Source organism: Eutrema salsugineum, unplaced genomic scaffold, assembly GCF_000478725.1.
Source record: "Eutrema salsugineum unplaced genomic scaffold, Eutsalg1_0 scaffold_11, whole genome shotgun sequence".
Classification (NCBI taxonomy): Eukaryota; Viridiplantae; Streptophyta; class Magnoliopsida; order Brassicales; family Brassicaceae; genus Eutrema; species Eutrema salsugineum.
Window position 1 is genome coordinate 2,952,993 of NW_006256901.1, and position 20,608 is coordinate 2,973,600.

Below are 20,608 nucleotides of genomic sequence, written 5' to 3' on the forward strand. Positions count from 1 at the left end.
TTTGTCCATGAGTTCTTGCACTTGTCTCTCCAATTCCTTCGTTTCTTGCGGGTTCATGCGATATGCGGCCTTGTTGGGAAGCGCCGATCCGGGAACAAGATCGATTTGATGCTCTATGCCTCGCAGAGGTGGGAGACCAGGGGGGATCTCTTCAGGGAACATGTCTTTGTACCTGTCTAATAGGGCGCTGACCTGTGGTGGAATCTCCATATCTGTTGATTCTGCGCTTAGACATTCTTTATAAAGCATTAGTAACATAGTGCCATTGGCACTTAAAGCACGGTTTAATCCTCCATATGTAATATATAAGCTAGACTTAGAGGACTTAGACTCTTGAGCCATCTTACTTTGAAGCTCGTGAACTTAAGATGGACTTAAGGGTGCTAAGTTAAACTTACGGTCCATGTGTGTGAAGCTATAGTAGTTAGTTCGGCCATTGTGTAGGGTAGCTTTGTCAAACTGCCAAGGCCGGCCTAGTAACAAATGTCCGGCTTGCATAGGCACCACATCACATAGCACTTCATCTCGGTATTTACCAATGCTGAACGGTACGGTGACTTGCTCGGTTACCTTGAGCTCTGTGGCATCATTAAGCCATTGTAGCTTGTAGGGCCGTGGGTGCTTTGTCTTTTCAAGACCTAATCTGTCCACCATGAACTTGCTAGCCACGTTAGTACAAGATCCACCGTCAATAACTAGATTACATACCTTGTTCTTGATTGTACATCGCGTGTGGAACAAGTTTTCTCGTTGGACTGTCTCCTCAGGTTGCACTTGAACGCTTAGAACCCTCCGAGTCACCAGTAGATATTCTCCAGTGTCGGGGTACTCCACATCTTCCTCCTCACTGTTTACCTCTATCTCGGCTTCATCTTGGGACTCATAACCACTTGGGGTAACGATCATGACCCGTTGGTTGGGACAGTCTCGCTGATAGTGTCCTCTGTCCTGACATTTGAAACAAACAATGTCTCGGGTTCTAGCTTGACTAGTGTTTTGGAACTTACCTTGTTCCGGCTTGTTGGGCTTTGGAGGCTCGGTGGATTTTCCCTTGAATCGAGATTTGATCTCTATAGCTTTGCCTTTGTCGAGGGGTTTGCTGGTGCTGGCTTGCCAAGGCTGATTGTTTCGGCCTCGGTTTGAGAGAGATGACTTTCTCTTGATTTGTTGCTCCACTTGCACCGAGAGATGAAATAGCTCATGCAGGCCACTATACTTAACTCGCTCCACCTTCCGAGCTATTTTTTCTCGAAGACCATCGACGAACTGGGCCATGAGAGCCTCCTCGGACTCTTCTAACTCCAAGGAGTTCATGAGTTTTTCGAACTCTTCGAAATACTCCTCAACGCTCCTTGCTCCCTGTGTCAACTTACGAAAACGTTTCTGTAAGTCCCTATGATAATGTTCGGGCACATACCTCAACCGCCGTAGGTATTTCATGTCGTGCCACATTTGAATTGGGCCAAAGACTTGTCGCCTCCTCTCGGCCACGGTGCGATCCCACCATGCCAATGCATTGTCGGTGAGTTGAGCCGCAGCTAACGCGACCTTCTTGAGCTCTCCATAGCCGTAACACTCGATGATATACTCCAAGCGCCTCTCCCAGTCTAAATAGACCTCAGGGTTTGATTTGCCTGCAAAAGTGGGAGGAGTTAGTTTCACGTCATTGTTAACTTCCCTACGCTCTTGCTCTCTTGGCCTGTTTCTGAGCAAAGGGTCTTGTCTCCTCTAGTGACGCCGGTGTAATGGATCAGGAGGTTGATCCTCCTCTAGTTCCGGCATGCTATCCGTCTCCGAGTCCTCAGGGCGATGGTCTCGGTGGGCTCGCATGTTCCTCCGAGCTGGTGGAAGTTCTGCGTTGGGAGCCCTCGGTTGCCGTTGTTCGAGACGCGCGACTTGTTCACGAGTGTCTCGCAGCTCCTCTCTCATGGTGGCAAGCATTGCCATGAGCTCATGGTGTTGCTGACCGTTTGCCTGAGCTGGTGCGGCGTTGTTGGTATTCTCACCGTTGTCTCCCATGGTTTTACAAACACAGTGCCTTGTAAACTCACCAAAAACAATAACTTGTCAAAGTATTAAGTGTGAGGTGAGTAGATAACGTTAAGGAAATGAGACTCTAGTAAAATTCTTTTGTTCTTTTTCTAGTTCTTAATGAAAGCGGGTATGCAAGGATATGAAATTAAAACTATGTTGACTATAACCTTTTTTTTTTTTTGAGTACTTAATAATCGGAAGCAAATAACGCTTAACTAACAAACCCTAACTATATATATATATTTTTTTTTCTAATCAAAGTTCAACGGACCTAAACAACCTAGTGAAAGCGAAAGAGAAAATAATGAAGGATAAGGGTAAGAAAAACCGAAGCAGGAATTTCGGCTCTGATACCAAAATAATGTAAGAACCGGTGGGAACTAAGACAGGCGGTCGCCCTCTCCTTAGCTCGGTTGATGATCGAAGATGGAATGATCTGACACGCAGGGGGTCGCCCTCTCGTGTGGGATCTAAACGGGATGTGATGGCGGCGTGAGTTCACTACACAGAGGGATGATGAGTCTCTGATACGGTGAAGGCTCAAAGCTTGCTTGAATCGCACAAACAAACTAAGAACAAAGAGAAATCACTTCTCGGGTAAACTTTGAAGAAAGTTCGATATTTTATTGATATGGGGAAAAAGTCTGCCGACTACAATGCTGCAAAGGAACCTTATAAACTGGTTCTTCAGCTTGAACCTTCTAGGGTTCGACTCTGGACTCAAAACGACAGGACTAAGTAAATAAAACTCAAAGAAACAAAACCTAGTCTAAGAGACAAAGCTCATCGTTTCATTTATTACAGAAATGGAAAGTTTGAAATAAAAGACTTAAACTACACGACTTGAGTCGTTTAACTCTGACACTTAGTCGCTGGCGATGTAGGTTCCTCCTGCAAGCACAATAAAATAATTGAAACACTTACCTTGGGGTGGCGCGGCTCGTTTGGTGTCGTGTGTGGCCTTGTTGTTTGTTGAAGTGTCCAGCCTTGGCCTGCCGTGGCTTGGGTCGCTTGAGGCGTCTTCTAGTCCCGGAGAATCTTGATCTTCATGTTCCTTAAGCTCCATGACCGTTGTTTCTTGTATGGCTAGTCGCTCGGCCTCGGTTAGCTCGTTATCGCGTCCACTTGGTATGTTATGAAGCAACTCCAATTCTGTTCGTTCGCCTGCTAGAATTCCACGTGCATTAGTCTTATAATATGCACTTGGTCGAGAGAAATTACCTTTGTTGGTCAGTTCTAGGTCGTCTGGTGGCTCGGCCTGTGTTGCATGGCATTTCTCGGCTAAAACGAGTGTGGCATCGTCAATCTCTTGTTCGGCTCGTTCGAATTCAATTCTGTCTCGTGCGTTGGTTTCAGGGGATGATTTTGGTCGAGGAATGTCAGCTCCAGTACGGTCGATTTTGTCGTCATGGTGGTCTAGCCGTTGAAGCTTTATTTTCTCGGCTAAAAGTTCTCGCGCATCAGCCAAAAGTTCTCGCGCATCGGCTATTTTTGGGCTATCTCTGAATTCTTCAATTTTTAAGCCTGTAAACGAAATTCTGCTCGGACTGTTAGCTTTTAAATCAAAAGTTGGTCGAGAGATGTCACATTGGCCGTGTGAGAATCGATGGTCTGGTGTGTCTTCTCCTTGAGTCATGTTCTCGGGCCCGATTTGGCCGCATAGGTCGTTTAAGCCGTGTACGACTTGTAGGTCTGGTAACAGGGGGTCGTTTGGGTCTAGTGAGTTTATGAAGACGTGTAGTGCCTTCTTGTATCTATTCCTCATCGGTTTGATCTTAGACCGAGTCATGGCCCCGTCTTGGACCTCCGGCATGTGTCTCTCGATGCTTGATGGGTCGGTAGGATCGATGTCCACATCACTCCTGGACCCGCGGGGATTGGTCCTTGAGGTTGAATCTTCATTGTGCGCTTGCTTCCTTCGCGAGACTGCAGAACGTGCATTTAGTGCATCAAGGATATCTAGAGATCTAACCATTGGATTGTCTTCAAACCAATTGCATTTGAAAGCTAGTTTTCTCTTCTATATTATGTCCGATTTTGGGGATGATCTGACGGTGGAAAAGTCTTCATAGGATGTGAAACTTCTGATGGTCCGAATTTATCCAAAATGGTCTTTTGCTTCAAAATGCACACATTTTGCCTTAATTACCTGAAAAGAGTCTTGGAACTACAAATACTAGAAAATAACAGTAAAAAAACTTAAAAGAAATAAAAATCATTTGAAAAGCATTTAAAATCGATCCACAAAAGTGGTCAAAATAAGGTGTTATCAACTCTCTCAGACTTAAACCTTTGTTTGTCCTCAAACAAAGCAAGATCTAAGCTTAGAAGAAGCCTTTAACTGAAATCATAGGGAACTCAAAATTCTCAGAAACCATACTCCTATATCATAACCAATCATAATGCATCTATTGGGTATAGCCTAGAAATTTCTCACCAAAATACAAGCATAACTATACAAGCATAACAACTGTTTCTATATTTTTATTTTTTTCTTTCGTAGATGCTATAAAATCATATTATTTATAAAACATAGTGTTTAGTAGAACATGATAAAATCAACAACCAAAAAAAAAACGATAACAAAGATAATAATAAAAATATAAATTATAGCTAATATATATCTAAAAAAGAGAACTGTTTCCATGCACTTCGTTCCGTATCTTCACCCAAATCATAAAATTAATATTTAAGAATATATGTAAACTATATAGTACCACAGAAAAAACTGTATTAAGAGAGTAGGGTTAATGTCACAATAATTATCTTACTTTGCCCGAAATTCAGAAACTTCATCCATTGCAGGAGCAGTTATGAAACGCGAAAGACCTTCTTCTTTGTGATTTTGGATAGTCAATTCTTATAGTAAAAAAGAATCAATACGCATGATGCTACCTATAAATTCAAATTATTTAGAGTTATATCAAATTGAAGGGTATACCTCCAGTTCTCGTAACACACCAATCGGTTAAAACGCAAACGTCAAATGGACCATCATATCCTATGCATTGTTTCTTTATGTCAGATGCTAATGAGTCATGTACGATACATTCCAATGTATTATCCCTTCAAATTACATAATAGAGTTATTGTAAAACTAAATTATCATAGCCATAGATAGTAAAAAAATTAAAAGAATGCGCTTACTCATTGTCAGGACAATTTTTCCATATGTCTGCACAACTGGTATGAGATCTCTTACAATGTCAAGTACAATTAAATCTGAATAAACACACATATCAGTAACACTACAGCAAATTTTTTAAAAATAAAAAAAACAAAAAAACAATATATAGTTATACTAACCAATAAGATATTCATGAGCGGAAGGATTATTGATAATTTGTGAAAATTGTACGAAACTGACGAATGCCTTATTAGATATTGGTATTATACATGAAACCTTTGTGTCGTCAGTCAAGTAATCATAAAACCGTGTCTAGTTATCTTATCGCAATCATTCCTGAACAATCGGTTGAGACTAAACCGAGATAACATAATCCAGTGACCTTCATGGCAAACTCGTTCGAAATACTCGAACATCTGATTTTGAACAATTTCCTGAATTCGGCATCCCTACAATATAAGAAAAAATATAAAAATTATAGAACCAATAAAGAAATATACAGAACCAGAGACTTAATACTACAAAGTTTAGTTTATAATAAAACTAACGTTCTCGTCGGTCATAATGAAGCCAAAGCCAAGACCATGCTCCACTTTTTCAAAACTTTAACCACAATCCTCCAGTCATCTCTCCATCCATTCATCTCATGAACCAAATTATAACTACTCATGTTTGTCAGAAGTTTAGAGAGAATAAAATATCAGAAAGTAGTTATGTTCTGTTGCATCGAGTCTTTATCAGATCATCTATATATATATATATACGTAACGTTTTTAAAAATATGATTATGCGTAATGATGACGATTCATAAGAAACCATTTACTTGAACCGAGTCTTTTAAAACGATTTTCATTATCCGTTATATATATATATACATATATATTAAATATAAATACAATATGATCGCAACCACTAAAAACAAATTATCTATAACTTTATAATTTTTTAAAAATATAACAAAACACAATCTATATATGTATATCTTCTTTCTATATAATTTAAAAATTTGTTTTAATTCGAAGATAAAACATATGTGTATATATATGTTTTCATACCGATAAATCATTGTTAAATAAAAGAATTCATGATTGTATTAGTTTTTTTTATTATTATTTCGATATCTGAATATAAATTGGTTATTAAGGTATCTAAAAATATAGATATAGTGGACCCATTAATCAATCATGACTTAATATTATTGATATAGGTATACCAGATATATAAGCAAATAAACATCTAAACATTAAACGAATCTAAATTTCTACAAAAATATTACTGATTTTGATTTTTGTGAACAACCATAAAGACTAAATACGATTAGGTCCATATCGTAGAATATCTTTACTATCACGAACATTAAAGTTTTTTATGAGCTCTTGGAAAAGACAATTATAGTTAGAAGTCTATTGAAAATTTATGACGACAGTCAGTAAATTTTCCTGTGACAAATAGTCGTATATATATGTTTCCTAAAATGTTTACATTAGGCAATTATCCTGATTTCTAGTATGTTTACTTTAGGCAATTACTCTGACTATACCAAAAATAATCAAAATATTTTCCATAACAGAAGCCACAAAAATCTTATAAAAATGACATAGTCTGACATCCAACCTAACAATATGAGCTAATATAAAACACATATAGTACATAAAATATAGTTTGATAATAAAACACAAAATTAATATATAAACAATAAGAAAGTATTAAATAAAAATCACTGATCTTAGTTTTAAAAGTTGGCATAAAATTATTAAGTAATGAGTTTGAGAATACAAAGAAGAAACAGTGAGAGAGACATAATAGAGGAGGTCTACAAATAACGTCAAACAGTCGATGCTCTCGAAACGTTTTAATAAACATTTAAACCACAATATATAGAATCCAAAATTTTAAATACTCACGTCACTCTAAATGCATCAACTTCTGCATCGACATGATTGTACAAAAAATCTGAGCATAGATGATTAGATCGGAGAACCACAGACTTTTTATCGATACCTAAACAATAATAGACAAAATTTTTATTCAACATTCAGATTTTAAGACATATATGAGAAAATGTATATATACCTTGGCCATTTGTCATCTTCCAGAACCTTAACACCCAGACAACCGATTCACATGTGTTTCTCTGATATATATACATCATGGACATTTATTGCTAGAAAACCACGGGCGTAACATGTTAACCGGCCTTCTCTTCTGCCACAAGGAAAAATAATACAAAAATGAAATATTTGGTAAAGACTTTATATGTTAACAGTCCTTTACATATAAAACAATGGACATGATTCGTAATACCGTGCATCTACTATCTCAAATCGGAGATAAGCGAGATTCTTTTCATAAGCATCATTACTTGCATTGCAGAGTGGACACATATTCACAATAGTTTCCATAACGTCTGATAATAAACAAAATAATAAATTGAATTTAAATCTATTATAAAACTTAACATATATGTTTAGAAATTATCATGCAAACCGATAAATTTGATTAATTCTTATAAAAGTTAAATATGAAATTCTTACCAATCAGATAGTCAAAAGGAATGGCTCGATCTACAATATCATAAAATCGGAAGCAGTGGAGATACAAATTGTACAACCTCGTTCGAATAGGAGTGATAATAGTGACAAAAGATAACTGCAAACGATGTTTTTTGATCGTTGTAAGCATTGATCCAGTTGCTTCTTTAACATTAAAGTTGAAAATCCGAATCTAGTGTCCCTGTTTGATTTCTTTCTAGCGAGTGGGAAACTCGTTTGGCATAATGGTTGCAGCGATCCGAGTACCCTAGAAAAATAACACAGCCAAAAATAATCAGTGAATAATAAATAGAAAACATAAAAGAAAAACTTCAAAAAAAGACATATACTTTGATATCAGATAGAACCATCTCGATAGTATTTCCGAAGAATGTTGAATGTTTCCAGAGCCTGACCACCTTGACAGATATTAACCACCCTTTTTTGTAAGAATCCAAACATGCAACATCGACAACATCGGACATTTTAGAAACCTTTTTTTTTTCTTTTTTTTTGATCGAGAACTCTGAATGAGATTTATAAAGAGGAAAACTAAAAGTGACGAAGTATGAGAAAGTGTGTTAAAGATGAAAAGGACAGACAATGCAGTTGAATAGGCAGTTATTCTTTCTTATAAATTTATTTTCGTTTGAATTATTAAAAAAATTTTTTTGAACAGTTACCATTTAAAGCCCCTTATTGTCAAAACCAACAACAATCCCACTAATTTATGTCAATACATTTCCATATCGATATTGATCAATTTGTTCGTTTCACGTGTCAGAGAGAATATATTCCATGTTTTAAGTTTCACCAAAGATACACGCAACCTCAATAAGTAAATATACTATTTAACTAAATATACAACTTTGTTAAATTACAACACTTTCCATAAAATAATATGATTTCTCTCTATAGCTTATGTTATTTGGACAATTTTATGTTTCAATATTTTAGGAAATGATATATTCATACAACATCATAACAAAAATGACATTTATGTAGACATATGTTATAACTTTATGTATCTACTTGGGAAATTTTCCTTAAAATTATATGAAACAGGAAATCTGGAAAGTCAAACGGTTAGGTGCAAACATAAAGTCGCATAATCTTCCCCATAAAAAAAATTGAAAAATGAGAAAATTGATTATTATTGCACACCTTATAAATACTCACTTGAGGTATTTTTTCAAAAAACTTTAAAATATTTTATAAGTAGCCTTATCGTTTGTGAGAGCATTCATAAGAACATGGCGAACACAAATAAAAAAAAATTCGATGAAAATGGCTCGTTGATCATCAATCCCCCACCATTGGTAATGAGATTCGGTGTCGTGGAACATAAGTCACCACCTTCACCAACAGATTCCGAGATCGAGCAAGAAGAATTATGGGAACAATTACACTTACTCATCGCATCAAATCAGAAAGCCAAACAGAATACTCCTCAGATAATATATCCTCTTCACTAAAGTTTATTTTAATCATGTCTTACACAATGAATTGTAAAATCTGTATATTCTATTTATGGAGGATGACAAAGGCAACCCATCTAATGAGACATCCCAAGAAAGTTGCAAAAAATGAAAACACGATCTGATTCTAGATCTGGAGATAGGGTTGAAGTGCATGCGTTGCGGTTTTGTGGAGACAGAAATTCGACACATAGATACCGCCGAATGGGTACGTAATCAGAAATATATTTAGATTAATAATGAAAAATTGTCTAAAATCTATGTTATTGAGTCATTATATTTTGTTATTGATTGCCCATTGAACTCTATGTTTTAGAAATAATTCATATTTAAATATAATATAGAGTTAGTTTAAAGTTATATAATTTTACAAAAATTTAAATTGGATTGTTTGTGAACGTGCTTGAAGGGAGAGGAGAAGGAAAGTAAAAAGAGGAGGTCTGGAGTTTAATCAAGAACCATATCAATTTTCATGTTTTTTTTTTCCTGTTTGCAATGATCACTTTATAGACAGTATGTACTTGGTTTAATTTTACAAAAACTATTAAGTTTATTTCGATGACATTGATAATTTGGTTTTGGAGCATTCTCAATATTTATAACTACGTGACAATGTTCATCACATGAAATGTCAATAGATGTCCAATAATATGCTATAATTAAAGTTTCGTTAAAATATATTATCGAATTGAGTTTGTCATTGGAATATCCGACTATAGTTAAACGTTAGAGATCAAACCATTAATAAAATAAAACATTAAGAAAGCTGCTTAATTGTACATGGTGGAGTAATATATATATATGAAAAAAACGAATCAGATTAATAAAACCGAGTATCTATACAACTTCCAATTTATATACAATATTTGGGTTCAATAAAAATAATAGTCGATACCCATATCCATTAGTAATATTCTTTTGGTGTAAACCTAAAACATAATGTAATATATGGGCTTTACAAACCCATTTACGATAATAGATAATCTAAACTTAATACATGATATATGAATTATTTCAGGTCTAATTTAGAGAAATTTTGAAAACGAATTACATCAGATCCAACTTAGTGAAAAATCGAAAAACATCAAATCTATTAGTAAAACCTATAAAACCGAACGTAATTATAATATAGTAAAAAGAACTAACATATTTCGAGATCCATAGAGACAACAAACCACAAAGCAAAACATAGTAAAAAGAACTATCATATCTTGTCAAAAACCTCCTTGTAGACGACATTCAATGTTTTGCTTTGTGGTTTGTTGTCTTTATCGGTGATCAATATCTTTAAACCTTCTCTGGATGTAACCCTTGACACAGCGACATAGAGTTGCCCATGAGTAAATACCGGCCTTGGAAGATACAAACCAACCTTTTCGAGTGTTTGTCCTTGGCTTTTGTTTATAATCATTGCAAAAGCTAATGTGATAGGAAACTGCTTGCGTCTCATCCTGAAAGGAAGTTTCATCTCCGAAGGAGAGAGGAATATCCTAGGAATGAGTACTTTCTCACCAACCTTGCTATCTGGTATTATCTGAGCCTGGAGAACATAATTAGCCATCTTAGTAATGATGAGTATTGTACCATTACACAACCCATTCTTAGAGTCAATATTTCTTAGAAGCATTACAGGAGTACCCTCTCTCAACTTCATGACATGATTAGGGAAAGCAGACATCTTGATACTATTTAAAAACTCCTCCACTACAAGAAAAACATCATTTTACAACGGCCGAAATGGTTGTTATTTCGTCGTAATAGGGCTATTACGACGGACTACCGACGATTTCAAAATCGTCGTATAATATACGGCGGTTTCGTTTCGTCGTAACATCGAGGGAAACAAAATCGTCGTAAATGCGTCGTACAGTTTACGACGAATTTACATCGAATTGCGTCGACTTGGTCTTCGCCTGGACCGTCGTTAAGTGGTCGTTAATGGTCGACGTAAGATCGTCGTAGAATGTACGACGCATAAATCGTCGTAAATCAATCATAAAGTATTTAATCATTTCGTCGTAAAATCGTCGTAAAGCACGGACGTATAATCGTCGTATTTGTCGTCGTACATTTTAGTCGTAAATTCATCGTAATATTTACGACGAATGTACGACGGTTTTAATAAAGCTATTACGACGATTATACGACGTTTAATATAATTGAAAATTAAAAAAAAAAATTCGAATTAAAATTTAAATTAAAAAAAATAATTTACAATTTAAAATTTATTAAAATTTGAAATTAAAATTAATTGTAATTTACATAAAAACCCTACAGATCTAAATCTAAATCTAAATCTAAATCGTCGATCCCGTCGATCCCGTCACCGGCCTCCTCCCCATTGTCTTGGACGTGTTCCTTGCCGGGTCTTCGGTTTGATGCTTCCGCCGGCGCCTGATCTCCGGCTCTAAGAGGCTCAACCCCGAGAGATCGGAACATCTCCTCGTCTATCTGCACCGGCGGTTGCGTCCTAGTGGATGACCCGGCGGCAGATGATCCGACAACTCCATCAGCCCGCAGCTTGTCCAACTGTGTCATGAGTACCGGGTTGTTGGCTCCCATGATCTCGAAGAGACCGTAGAGCTGGTCGATCCTCGTCTCGTACCGGGTCCGCATCTGGTCGATCTCCTGGCGGATAACCGGATCCGGGACCCGAACGTGACCGGTCGCCGTAGCTCTCGGGGTATCACGGATGACCCCATCCCTAATACCCGCCCCTTTTTCTTTGGGGCAACCTACAAATATTTTAAAAACATTATGGTTAGAAATTTAATTTAAAACTAAAGTTACATTAATTAAATATAGTAATTAAATTTACCTCTTCGAAGATCTGGTCCATCTCCGCCACCGTCAACGCCGGGGTCGTTTGGACCGAGCTACCTCCGGGAGACATTTGACGCGCCTGCTGAGTCAGCTGCGTCTGTCGCTCCTCGATCGCCGCACAGGCGGCGTTGTAGATCTCCTCCGCCCGAAGATCCGTGAATTCGCCGTTACGTTTCTTATGCGTCTCGGCGAAAACCTTCGTCATCGGAGGAAGTTCTCCTCCGTTATTTTCGACTTACAAAATCAAAATGAAAAAATTAATTAATATCGAGAAATAAGAGTTAATTATTTGAAAACAAAAAAATTAGTAATTTAAATTTACTTACCATCATAAGCCGTCTTCCAGCAAAAGGAATATGGCCGGAAGTGTGCGGGACGTCCGCATCGTCAATAGCGTTCCTGAAAAATATTTTCATTAAAATCTATTATAAGAAAAAAATAATGTTAATATTATTGAAATTAACTACTTACCTAGATCCGGAACACTTGGCGGCCGTAGTCTGGTTGTGCGGATCCAACCAGTACTGGACAAGGCCCCGTCAGACGGTATTGGCCATAGGCGCCGGCTTGGCCTTGTCGCCGTCAACCTCCCACTTCCGTTTCCAGTCGGAAACGGTGTTGTTGAGGCGGAATTTGACCTTCTCCTTGAAGACCGTCTCCACACGTCCGTGTGCGGATGTTTCCCAATGCCAGTTTTGCTAGGAAAAAAAAAGAAGTTAGTAATTATTGTAAAAAGTTAAAATTTAAAATTACAATTAAAAGAAATGGTAAATTACTTACCGAAAAACACTTGAACCAAGTGTCAAGTGTGGCCTGATCCAGCTTCTTCCAGCTGGTATGAGGTTGTACGAAAAATCCCTTGATGATATCCGCAACGTTACGACCGACTGTATTATCGGTCGTAAACCTAGTCAAATGGAAAGAGAAAAAGTAAATTAATATCAAATTTATAAGAATAAATATTGTAGGAAACAAATTATGTACCAAAAGGTGTCCGGGGCTCGATCCGGGTCGAGTTTGTTCATGGTCTCACGACCGGGTTGCGCCAGAAGATCCTGTACCGTAAACTGGGCATACGGTACAGGCGGGATCGGATCAGCCTCAGGATCGGCCTGTGTGGGAGCCGCTGGTTCGGCTGGTGGTGGTGGAGGCGGTGCCGGCTGCGGAACAACGACCGGTTGGGAAACCGTCCGTTGTGTTCCCGAGGACTCCAGGATGGCTGATCCGGTCGCCGAGGTAGACGGGGCCGTACCGTCAGAATCGACGAGCTGTCGGTAGTGAAATCTCTTAGCTCGAGGAGCCATATCGACAGAACCTACAAAATATTTATAAAATTAGTTACTAATTTTTCAAATATTTATTTAAATTACCAAAATCCGGGCCTAACTAAATTCCGAAACCTAAATCTAAATTCCGAACCTAAATCTAAATTCCGAACCTAAATCTAAAATAATATGTAATGAAATTAATTTAACAAAAATACTTACAAATTAATTGGCTGGAGAGTAGGGAGAGAAGGGAGAGGTAGATTTCTAGAGAGATAGAGAGATTTCTAGAGAGAGAGAGGGAAGAGAGGAATGAGCGACGAAGGAAGAAATCTCGCGTCCCTTATATAGATTTTCTGATCGTCGTAAAATCGTCGTAACATTACGACGGTTTTACGACGATTCGGTTGTATAACAGTCGGTCCACTGCATGACATGACACGTGTCGTGATGGGAGCATTGACCGTTACGACGGTTTACGACGACTAAACCCAAAACCGTCGTAAAATCGTCGTAACGTCTAAACATTCATAACCTCGTACCTAGGATCAAGAGCCTATCCGGTGCAAACGTTACGACGGTTTTACGATGGTTTTGGGTTTAATCGTCGTAAAACCGTCGTACCTTTACGATTATATTACGACGGTTTTACGATGTTTTTTAAAAAAGTGAGTAAACCCTAAATCTTATAAATGGGATATTGCATAAAGAACAATGCAAAGGTTATTGTATCCTAACATATAACAAAAGGTTTACAACTTTGCATGTATGATGGATTTATGACATGAGATAGTAAAAATTGAAATTCCGTAATCTAATATATAACCTTTCACTTAACATTTACGAAAACAAGCATGAACTTGTAAATATATATGTTTTTTTTCAAATTTTTGATTTTGATCAGATTGATAGCATTTCATATAAAATAAGATAACCAATCAAAAACATTTGTGAAATACCTTACAACCAATAAGATATAAAAGATTCAAATTCTTGGATTTCAACATTACGACAATTTTACAACGAAATAGTGTACGCGTCGTAAAATCGTCGTAACTTTACGACGATATTACGATGGTTCGTCGTAAAGACGTCGTAATGTTGAAATCCTATTCATTCAGGGCTTAAAACCTAGACTTAGGGTTTAGGGTTTAGAAAAACTGTCGTAAAACCGTCGTAAAATCAAACAAACAAAGTTACAAATTACATAATAACAAACATTCACTAAATACAATGCATGAAACTCAATCAGATTCATCTTCCTCTATTACTTCATCACCATCACCGTCCTCGTCTTCCGCCAAATCGTCATCATCGGTTTCAGCAAACTCATCATCACCTTCTTCTTCTGTATCATCGGGAAGATCTTCAACTTGCCTGTTCTGAGGGTTTATTAAGAAAATCTCCTCATCAACATCTGGTTCAGACAGATCTACGCAAGTGTCCTGTTGAAGTGGAACATCCTCAACCCCTACAATCTTGCCCCTCGGAGCCACTTTAACTACTGCAAACCATGAAATTTCTGTTGATCGAACTCGAGGGTATGGCAGAAACGTTACCTGTTCTGCTTGAGAAGCTAATATAAATGGCTCAAACCTGTTGTACCGTCGTGATTTGTTCACGTCAACAACTCCAAACTTGTTTAGACGTACCCCTCGTCCAACAGTTGGATCAAACCAATCACATTTGAAGAGAACAGTTTTCAGCCTTAACAATCCAGGATACTCTACTTCAATTATTTCTTGCACAACTCCATAAAAATCGATTTCACCCCTCACACAAACTCCATAGTTAGTTGTCGCCCGCTTTGCACCGTGACGGTATGTGTGAAAAACATAGCCCCGAGTGAAATACATTGAGGCTGTAGTTATTTTTGCCATCGGACCTAGTAGTAACTCATGGAACCATGTTGGAAATTCATCCGGATCATTCGGGTCCACCTAATAAGAAAAAAATTCCGCTTTTATTTCTTGATTTCGATATATAGCAAATTAAAGTAGTCTTTTAATTAAAATTTTATACGTACTTGCTCTTTTAACCACTGGGCATAGTGTTGATCTTTACGATCATTGAATTCAGTTTCAGAAACCCCAGATATGCATTCTTTAACCTCATCAACAAATGTGCTGAGAAAAACAACAAATAGTTATTAATACTGACAACTCATATAAAGATATTATTAATTAAACATGTACCTTTTATACGATGACAATTCTTCACAATTTAACAGGATATACGTATGTGCACTGTGATAATCTTTTTCATTGGACCACCAAACATCTTTTAGTTTTCCACTAAGACGTCCGATCGGCGAGAATATGTCAGGTACACCTTTAACGGCATATGTATGGCCAACTCCTCCATCATCATATCGACGAGTAGCTCTTTTGCGTGTTCGTACTTTCGGCGCAAAATAGTATGAAGTGAAGTGTGAAGTCTCTTGCGTCAAGCTTCCCGCCACAATTGAGCCTTCCACTTTAGCTAGGTTTTTGGCTTTACCTTTAAGATGCTTCATGAAACGCTCGAACGGATACATCCACCTGTACTGAACGGGTCCACCGAGATCTGCTTCGTGTGGGAGATGAACAGGAAGATGTTCCATAACATCAAAAAATGATGGTGGGAAGATCTTTTCCAAATTGCACAACAAGATTGGAATATTCAATGCCAGTTGTGATATTACATCAACTGATAATGTTCGTGTACTAAGATCCCGAAAGAAAGCACCAATGCCTCCAATAGCTTCATGGACGTTTTTGGGCAAGAGTTCAGCAAATGCAAATGGAAATAATCGTTGCATAAACACATGGCAGTCATGGCTTTTCATCCCAGCAAACTTTACCTCCTTCTCAACAGATTTGGAAAGATTAGAGACATACCCATCAGGAAATTTAACGTAAGAAGAAACCCATATGAACAATGCTGACTTTTGATCTGCACTCAACCGAAATACTGGAACTGGTGCTTTCCCGTTTCTCAGTAGATGCAACTCACTTCTGTTGCATAAATCAGGCAAGTCCAATCTTGACTTACCATTGTCTTTTGTTCTTCCCGCTACGTTCATAACTGTATGCATGATGTTATCAAAAAAGTTTTTTTCAATGTGCATGACATCAAGATTGTGTCTGAGCAGATGATCTTTCCAATAAGGTAGTTGCCAAAAGATATTTTTCTTGTGCCAATTATGATGAACTCCATAACCTTCAGGCATATTTGCAGGAGTGTGCCAGTTTCCCCCACGAGTTATTGTTTCTTCTGCCCTCCAATGATCGATTTGCGCCTGTATATCAGCTCCTGTTAAATTAACGGGTGGAGGGACATGTACACTTTTGTTCTTCATAAATAACCTTTTGTTCCTCCGATATAGATGGTTATCCGGTAAAAACCTCCGGTGACAATCAAACCAACAAGTTTTTCTACCATGTTTTAGCTGAAACGCATCAGTTCGATGAAGAGAATAAGGACAAGATAGCCTCCCATGTGTAGTCCATCCTGATAGCATACCATAAGCGGGGAAATCGCTTATTGTCCACATTAGCACAGCCCGCATAGTAAAATTTTTCCTCGTAGAACAGTCATATGTACGACCGCCATTATACCATAACTGATTCAACTCATGTATGAGTGGCTGATGAAATACATCGAGAGCTCGCTTCGGATGATTTGGACATGGAACCAAAATACTTAGGAAAAGAAATTCCCTTTGCATGCACAAATCTGGAGGAAGGTTATAAGGAGTTAGGATTACTGGCCATAATGAATATTGTCTACCAGACATACCAAATGGACTAAAACCATCAGTGCACAGACCAAGATAGACATTCCGTTTGAACTTAGCAAAATCTGGGTATACCATATTGAAGTGTTTCCATGCCTTTGCATCTGATGGATGAACAACTTCTCCATCTACTTTTGTATGTTCCGCATGCCATCTCATTGATGCAGCTGTCCTTTCAGATTGATAAAGCCGTTTTAACCTATCAGTTATAGGGAGATACCACATACGTTGGTACGGTATCCTTTTACGCCCACCAGTTTGCGGCCTGTATCTTGGTTTTTGGCAAAATCGACATTCCTCCAGCTGATCATCATCTTTCCAAAAAATCATACAATTGTCAACACATACATCTATCATCTCAGAAGGTAGACCAAGACTAAAAATCAACTTCTGAATTTCATAGTATGTTCCCGCTGCCAAGTTATCCTCCGGTAGATACTCCTTCAGAAGATCAGCCCAATCATCCATGCAAACCTCAGCCAGGTTATGATCTGTTTTAATTGACATCATCCTAGCTGCCAACGATAATTTAGACAAGCCTTCTCTACATCCTTCGTAGATTGGCTGATTAGTATTGTCTAACAAATCATAAAATCGTTTGGCATCTACATTAGGTTCCTCAACAGTATTACCCGTATGCGTTTCATGAAATGCATCAGTCACCATTTCGTGCATCCTATCATGATCTACACTTTGGTCATATTGATACTGATTAGGCTGATGACCATAATTCGATTCATCAATATCAACATGACTTTGATAATTACTACTACTACCAGCATTCCCAGTATTACTGCCATATCCTTCTCCATGTAGATACCAAACAAAATATTGCGGCATAAACCCTCTATTTAATAAATGCGTCCACACGGTTTTGGTTAGTGTATACCTCGTATTCTTGCATTTCAAACAAGGACAAAACATCTTCCCACTATCTTTCGTTCTCTCCATATTTGTAGCCTGATACATAAATATTTCTAACCCGTTCTTGAACTCTTCTGTCAACGCCCCATCTGAATCTTTACGCATATACATCCAACTTCTAAGCTCGTATATAGACATCTTGAAAATAAACTCACAATACTATCTCTTTTTATTGATTAGACAATAAAGAAGATGGTCTCTTGTGTCACGTCTAGCCACGTGAATAGAGTAAATTAACCTTATAATATTATTACTTCTTTTTTTCAAAGTAATATAACTCTTAATTCGGGTTTCCGGCAATGGACAACCCAATATATAAGGATTTACAACACTATACTAAAATTTAAGAGACCTACAATGGGTCTCCAAGATGAAGATGCTCTTATGTTTGAATGATGATGTGTTGTGATTGAATGAAGGAATGAAGATCTATTTATAGGAAAATTTCGGGCTTTACAACGCTTTTACGACGACTTTTTACGACGGTTTTACATTCAACAATAATATTACGACGAGTTTACGATGATTTTGCGATAAAGTTTTTCATCTACAATTGTTAGGTAAACATGTTTTAAATATTTTTCACCTAACTCCTTTTTCGACGTAAAATCGTCGTAATATGTACATCGAAATGTAGTCGTCGTATATTCGTCGTAATTTTGCGACGAATTTACGACGGTTTTACATTTACTAGCAAATCTCTCGTTATCGATGTATAATCGTCGTAATTCGTCGTAAATTGTACGTCGAGTTTACGACGATTTTTTTATACGACGGTTTTTAAATTAGACGTTAGATCGTCGTAAAATCGTTATAAATTTGCGATGATTTAAAAACCGTCGCAATGGACCGTTGGAAAATGATTGTTTTCTTGTAGTGCTCGGGATAAATCATATTGTTGAAACCACATTTATTCTTACTGGCTACACTCTCTGATGGTACTTCAGATGCATCATTGTAATTGACAACTTCTTCAGCCGTATCAATGCTATCACAACTAAGATAGGTCCTTTCAACACCTGTTATATACAAAAAAAGTCATTGTATTATATAAGTTTAAACAAATAAGTTAAGAGGAACTAAAAAAAATAAACATACCCGACAACTTTGAAAGCATGTAATCATTTATCGTCTCTACATCATCGTTTCTTGGACTCAGTATGGCACGGTCTTGAAAAAATTTAGGATCAGTCTCTTTCGAAAACGAACTCCCATAAATTTCTTTGACGATCATTTTTATAGGATCTTTACAGTCTTTAATCAACAGATCATCAGGAATATCAATCACGGCTTCACCACTTCCATCATCATTTATCGTTCCATCACCAATGTCTAAGATCCACTTTGTAAAGGCAGCTCGTTCAAGCATCGCACGGCTATTATCTCCAGCTATAAGTCGCATGTTCTGTGTAAGTCTCAACACTCTACATTTGTACCACAGAGGTGATGAATTCAAAGTGGCCATAAGTATCTTTGTCTTCCCAGCATTTGGAATCACTGGAAATATTTGCCTGAAATCCCCTCCCAAAACAATGACCTTGTCACCAAAGGGCTTATCAACTTCTAATATATCATGCATCGTTCTATCTAGAGTCTCGAAACAGTCTTTACTCATCATCAACGCCTCATCCCATATAATGAGTTTAGCAATCCTTATCAGGTCGGCAAGATTCGACTCCTTCTTGATTGAACAGAAGGTAAACTTATTAACCACGATAGGGATTGCAAATCTTGAATGCGCAGTTCGGCCTCCTTCTAATAGCAATGCAGCAATCCTGCTCGATGCAACCTTAAGAACAACATCACCTTGGGAATATAGAGCAGATCATAATAGACTCCACAAATAAGTTTTACCAGTACCTCCAGAACCATAAACAAAGAACATACCTCCGTTGTTCTTATTTACTGCTTATAGGATCTCATCATAAACAATTCTCTGTTCGCTGGTTACAGTGCCTAACATCTGCTCATTTCTAACTCTAAGAGTTTCGAGATTGTAATTCCTCTCATCCCGAATAAGAGGATTATCACGTGACTCCAGAGTAATATCTTCAGAAACGGCATAGGTGTGAATTCTTTTAAAGATCTCCCACTTACACGTAAAAGAAGTTCTATTTCGACCAGAGAAAAGTCTTTAACTTGCTCATGAGATAGACTAACAGCTACACAATTTCAAAAAATTTACAAAAGATAAATTAGCTATCAATATCTTAAAGATATATAATAACAACAACGTAAATAATAACTATACGACTTACTTTGATCCCTGGCAGTCTTTCTGTAATTATATATGATGTCATCTGATAATACCTGCCATGTTGCATCCCAAAATCTAGAAGGAATGGATATACTATGAGTAGTGAGTATGATTACAAAAAGACGACGGATATAATTGGCAGAAATCCACAATCTCGCCTCATTGATGGCTTCAATATATTCTTTGTCATCATTCAATAATCCATACGCATAGCAAGCGTCTTTGAACGAAGAATGTAGAACTTTATTGACCGTTTTTATATCGTCAAAACTACGTGGTCCTTTGACTAAATTAAGCACAAGCCTTAAATAATACGCTTCACTGCCCCAATGGGTACATACGTAATTTTACCAAGAGCAATTCTCCTTGACTGTGGCGTCCATATCCTCTT

At 37.4% G+C, this 20,608-nt stretch overlaps 2 protein-coding genes across 2 annotated transcripts; both read right to left on the reverse strand.

Moving 5' to 3' along the window:
• Positions 1–363: 363 nt before the first annotated feature.
• LOC112089692 lies at positions 364–2,019 on the reverse strand. The gene is made up of 2 exons (XM_024160442.1): positions 1,737–2,019; positions 364–1,634 (listed from the first exon to the last, which is right to left on the reverse strand). The coding sequence occupies exons 1-2, from the start codon at positions 2,017–2,019 to the stop codon at positions 364–366; spliced, it is 1,554 nt and encodes a 517-aa protein (XP_024016210.1).
• Positions 2,020–10,374: 8,355 nt separating this feature from the next.
• Positions 10,375–20,024, reverse strand: LOC112089693 (ATP-dependent DNA helicase PIF1-like). Its single transcript, XM_024160443.1, has 5 exons — positions 19,922–20,024; positions 19,059–19,766; positions 18,927–18,979; positions 16,177–16,180; positions 10,375–10,874 (listed from the first exon to the last, which is right to left on the reverse strand). The coding sequence occupies exons 1-5, from the start codon at positions 20,022–20,024 to the stop codon at positions 10,375–10,377; spliced, it is 1,368 nt and encodes a 455-aa protein (XP_024016211.1).
• Between the last annotated feature and the right edge of the window lie 584 nt (positions 20,025–20,608).

Bases quoted from the DNA above. Each gene is read 5' to 3' on its own strand.
- LOC112089692 (XM_024160442.1), bottom strand. From the start codon at position 2,019: ATGGGAGACAACGGTGAGAATACCAACAACGCCGCACCAGCTCAGGCA. The intron at 1,635-1,736 runs GTCACTAGAGGA...CCACTTTTGCAG, and splicing joins TCCTGATCCATTACACCGGC to GCAAATCAAACCCTGAGGTC.
- LOC112089693 (XM_024160443.1), bottom strand. From the start codon at position 20,024: ATGCCGTTTCTGAAGATATTACTCTGGAGTCACGTGATAATCCTCTTA. The intron at 19,767-19,921 runs GTTAGGCACTGT...TATATTCCCAAG, and splicing joins AGAGTTAGAAATGAGCAGAT to GTGATGTTGTTCTTAAGGTT. The intron at 18,980-19,058 runs GTATGTTTATTT...TGTATATAACAG, and splicing joins CATGCTTTCAAAGTTGTCGG to GTGTTGAAAGGACCTATCTT.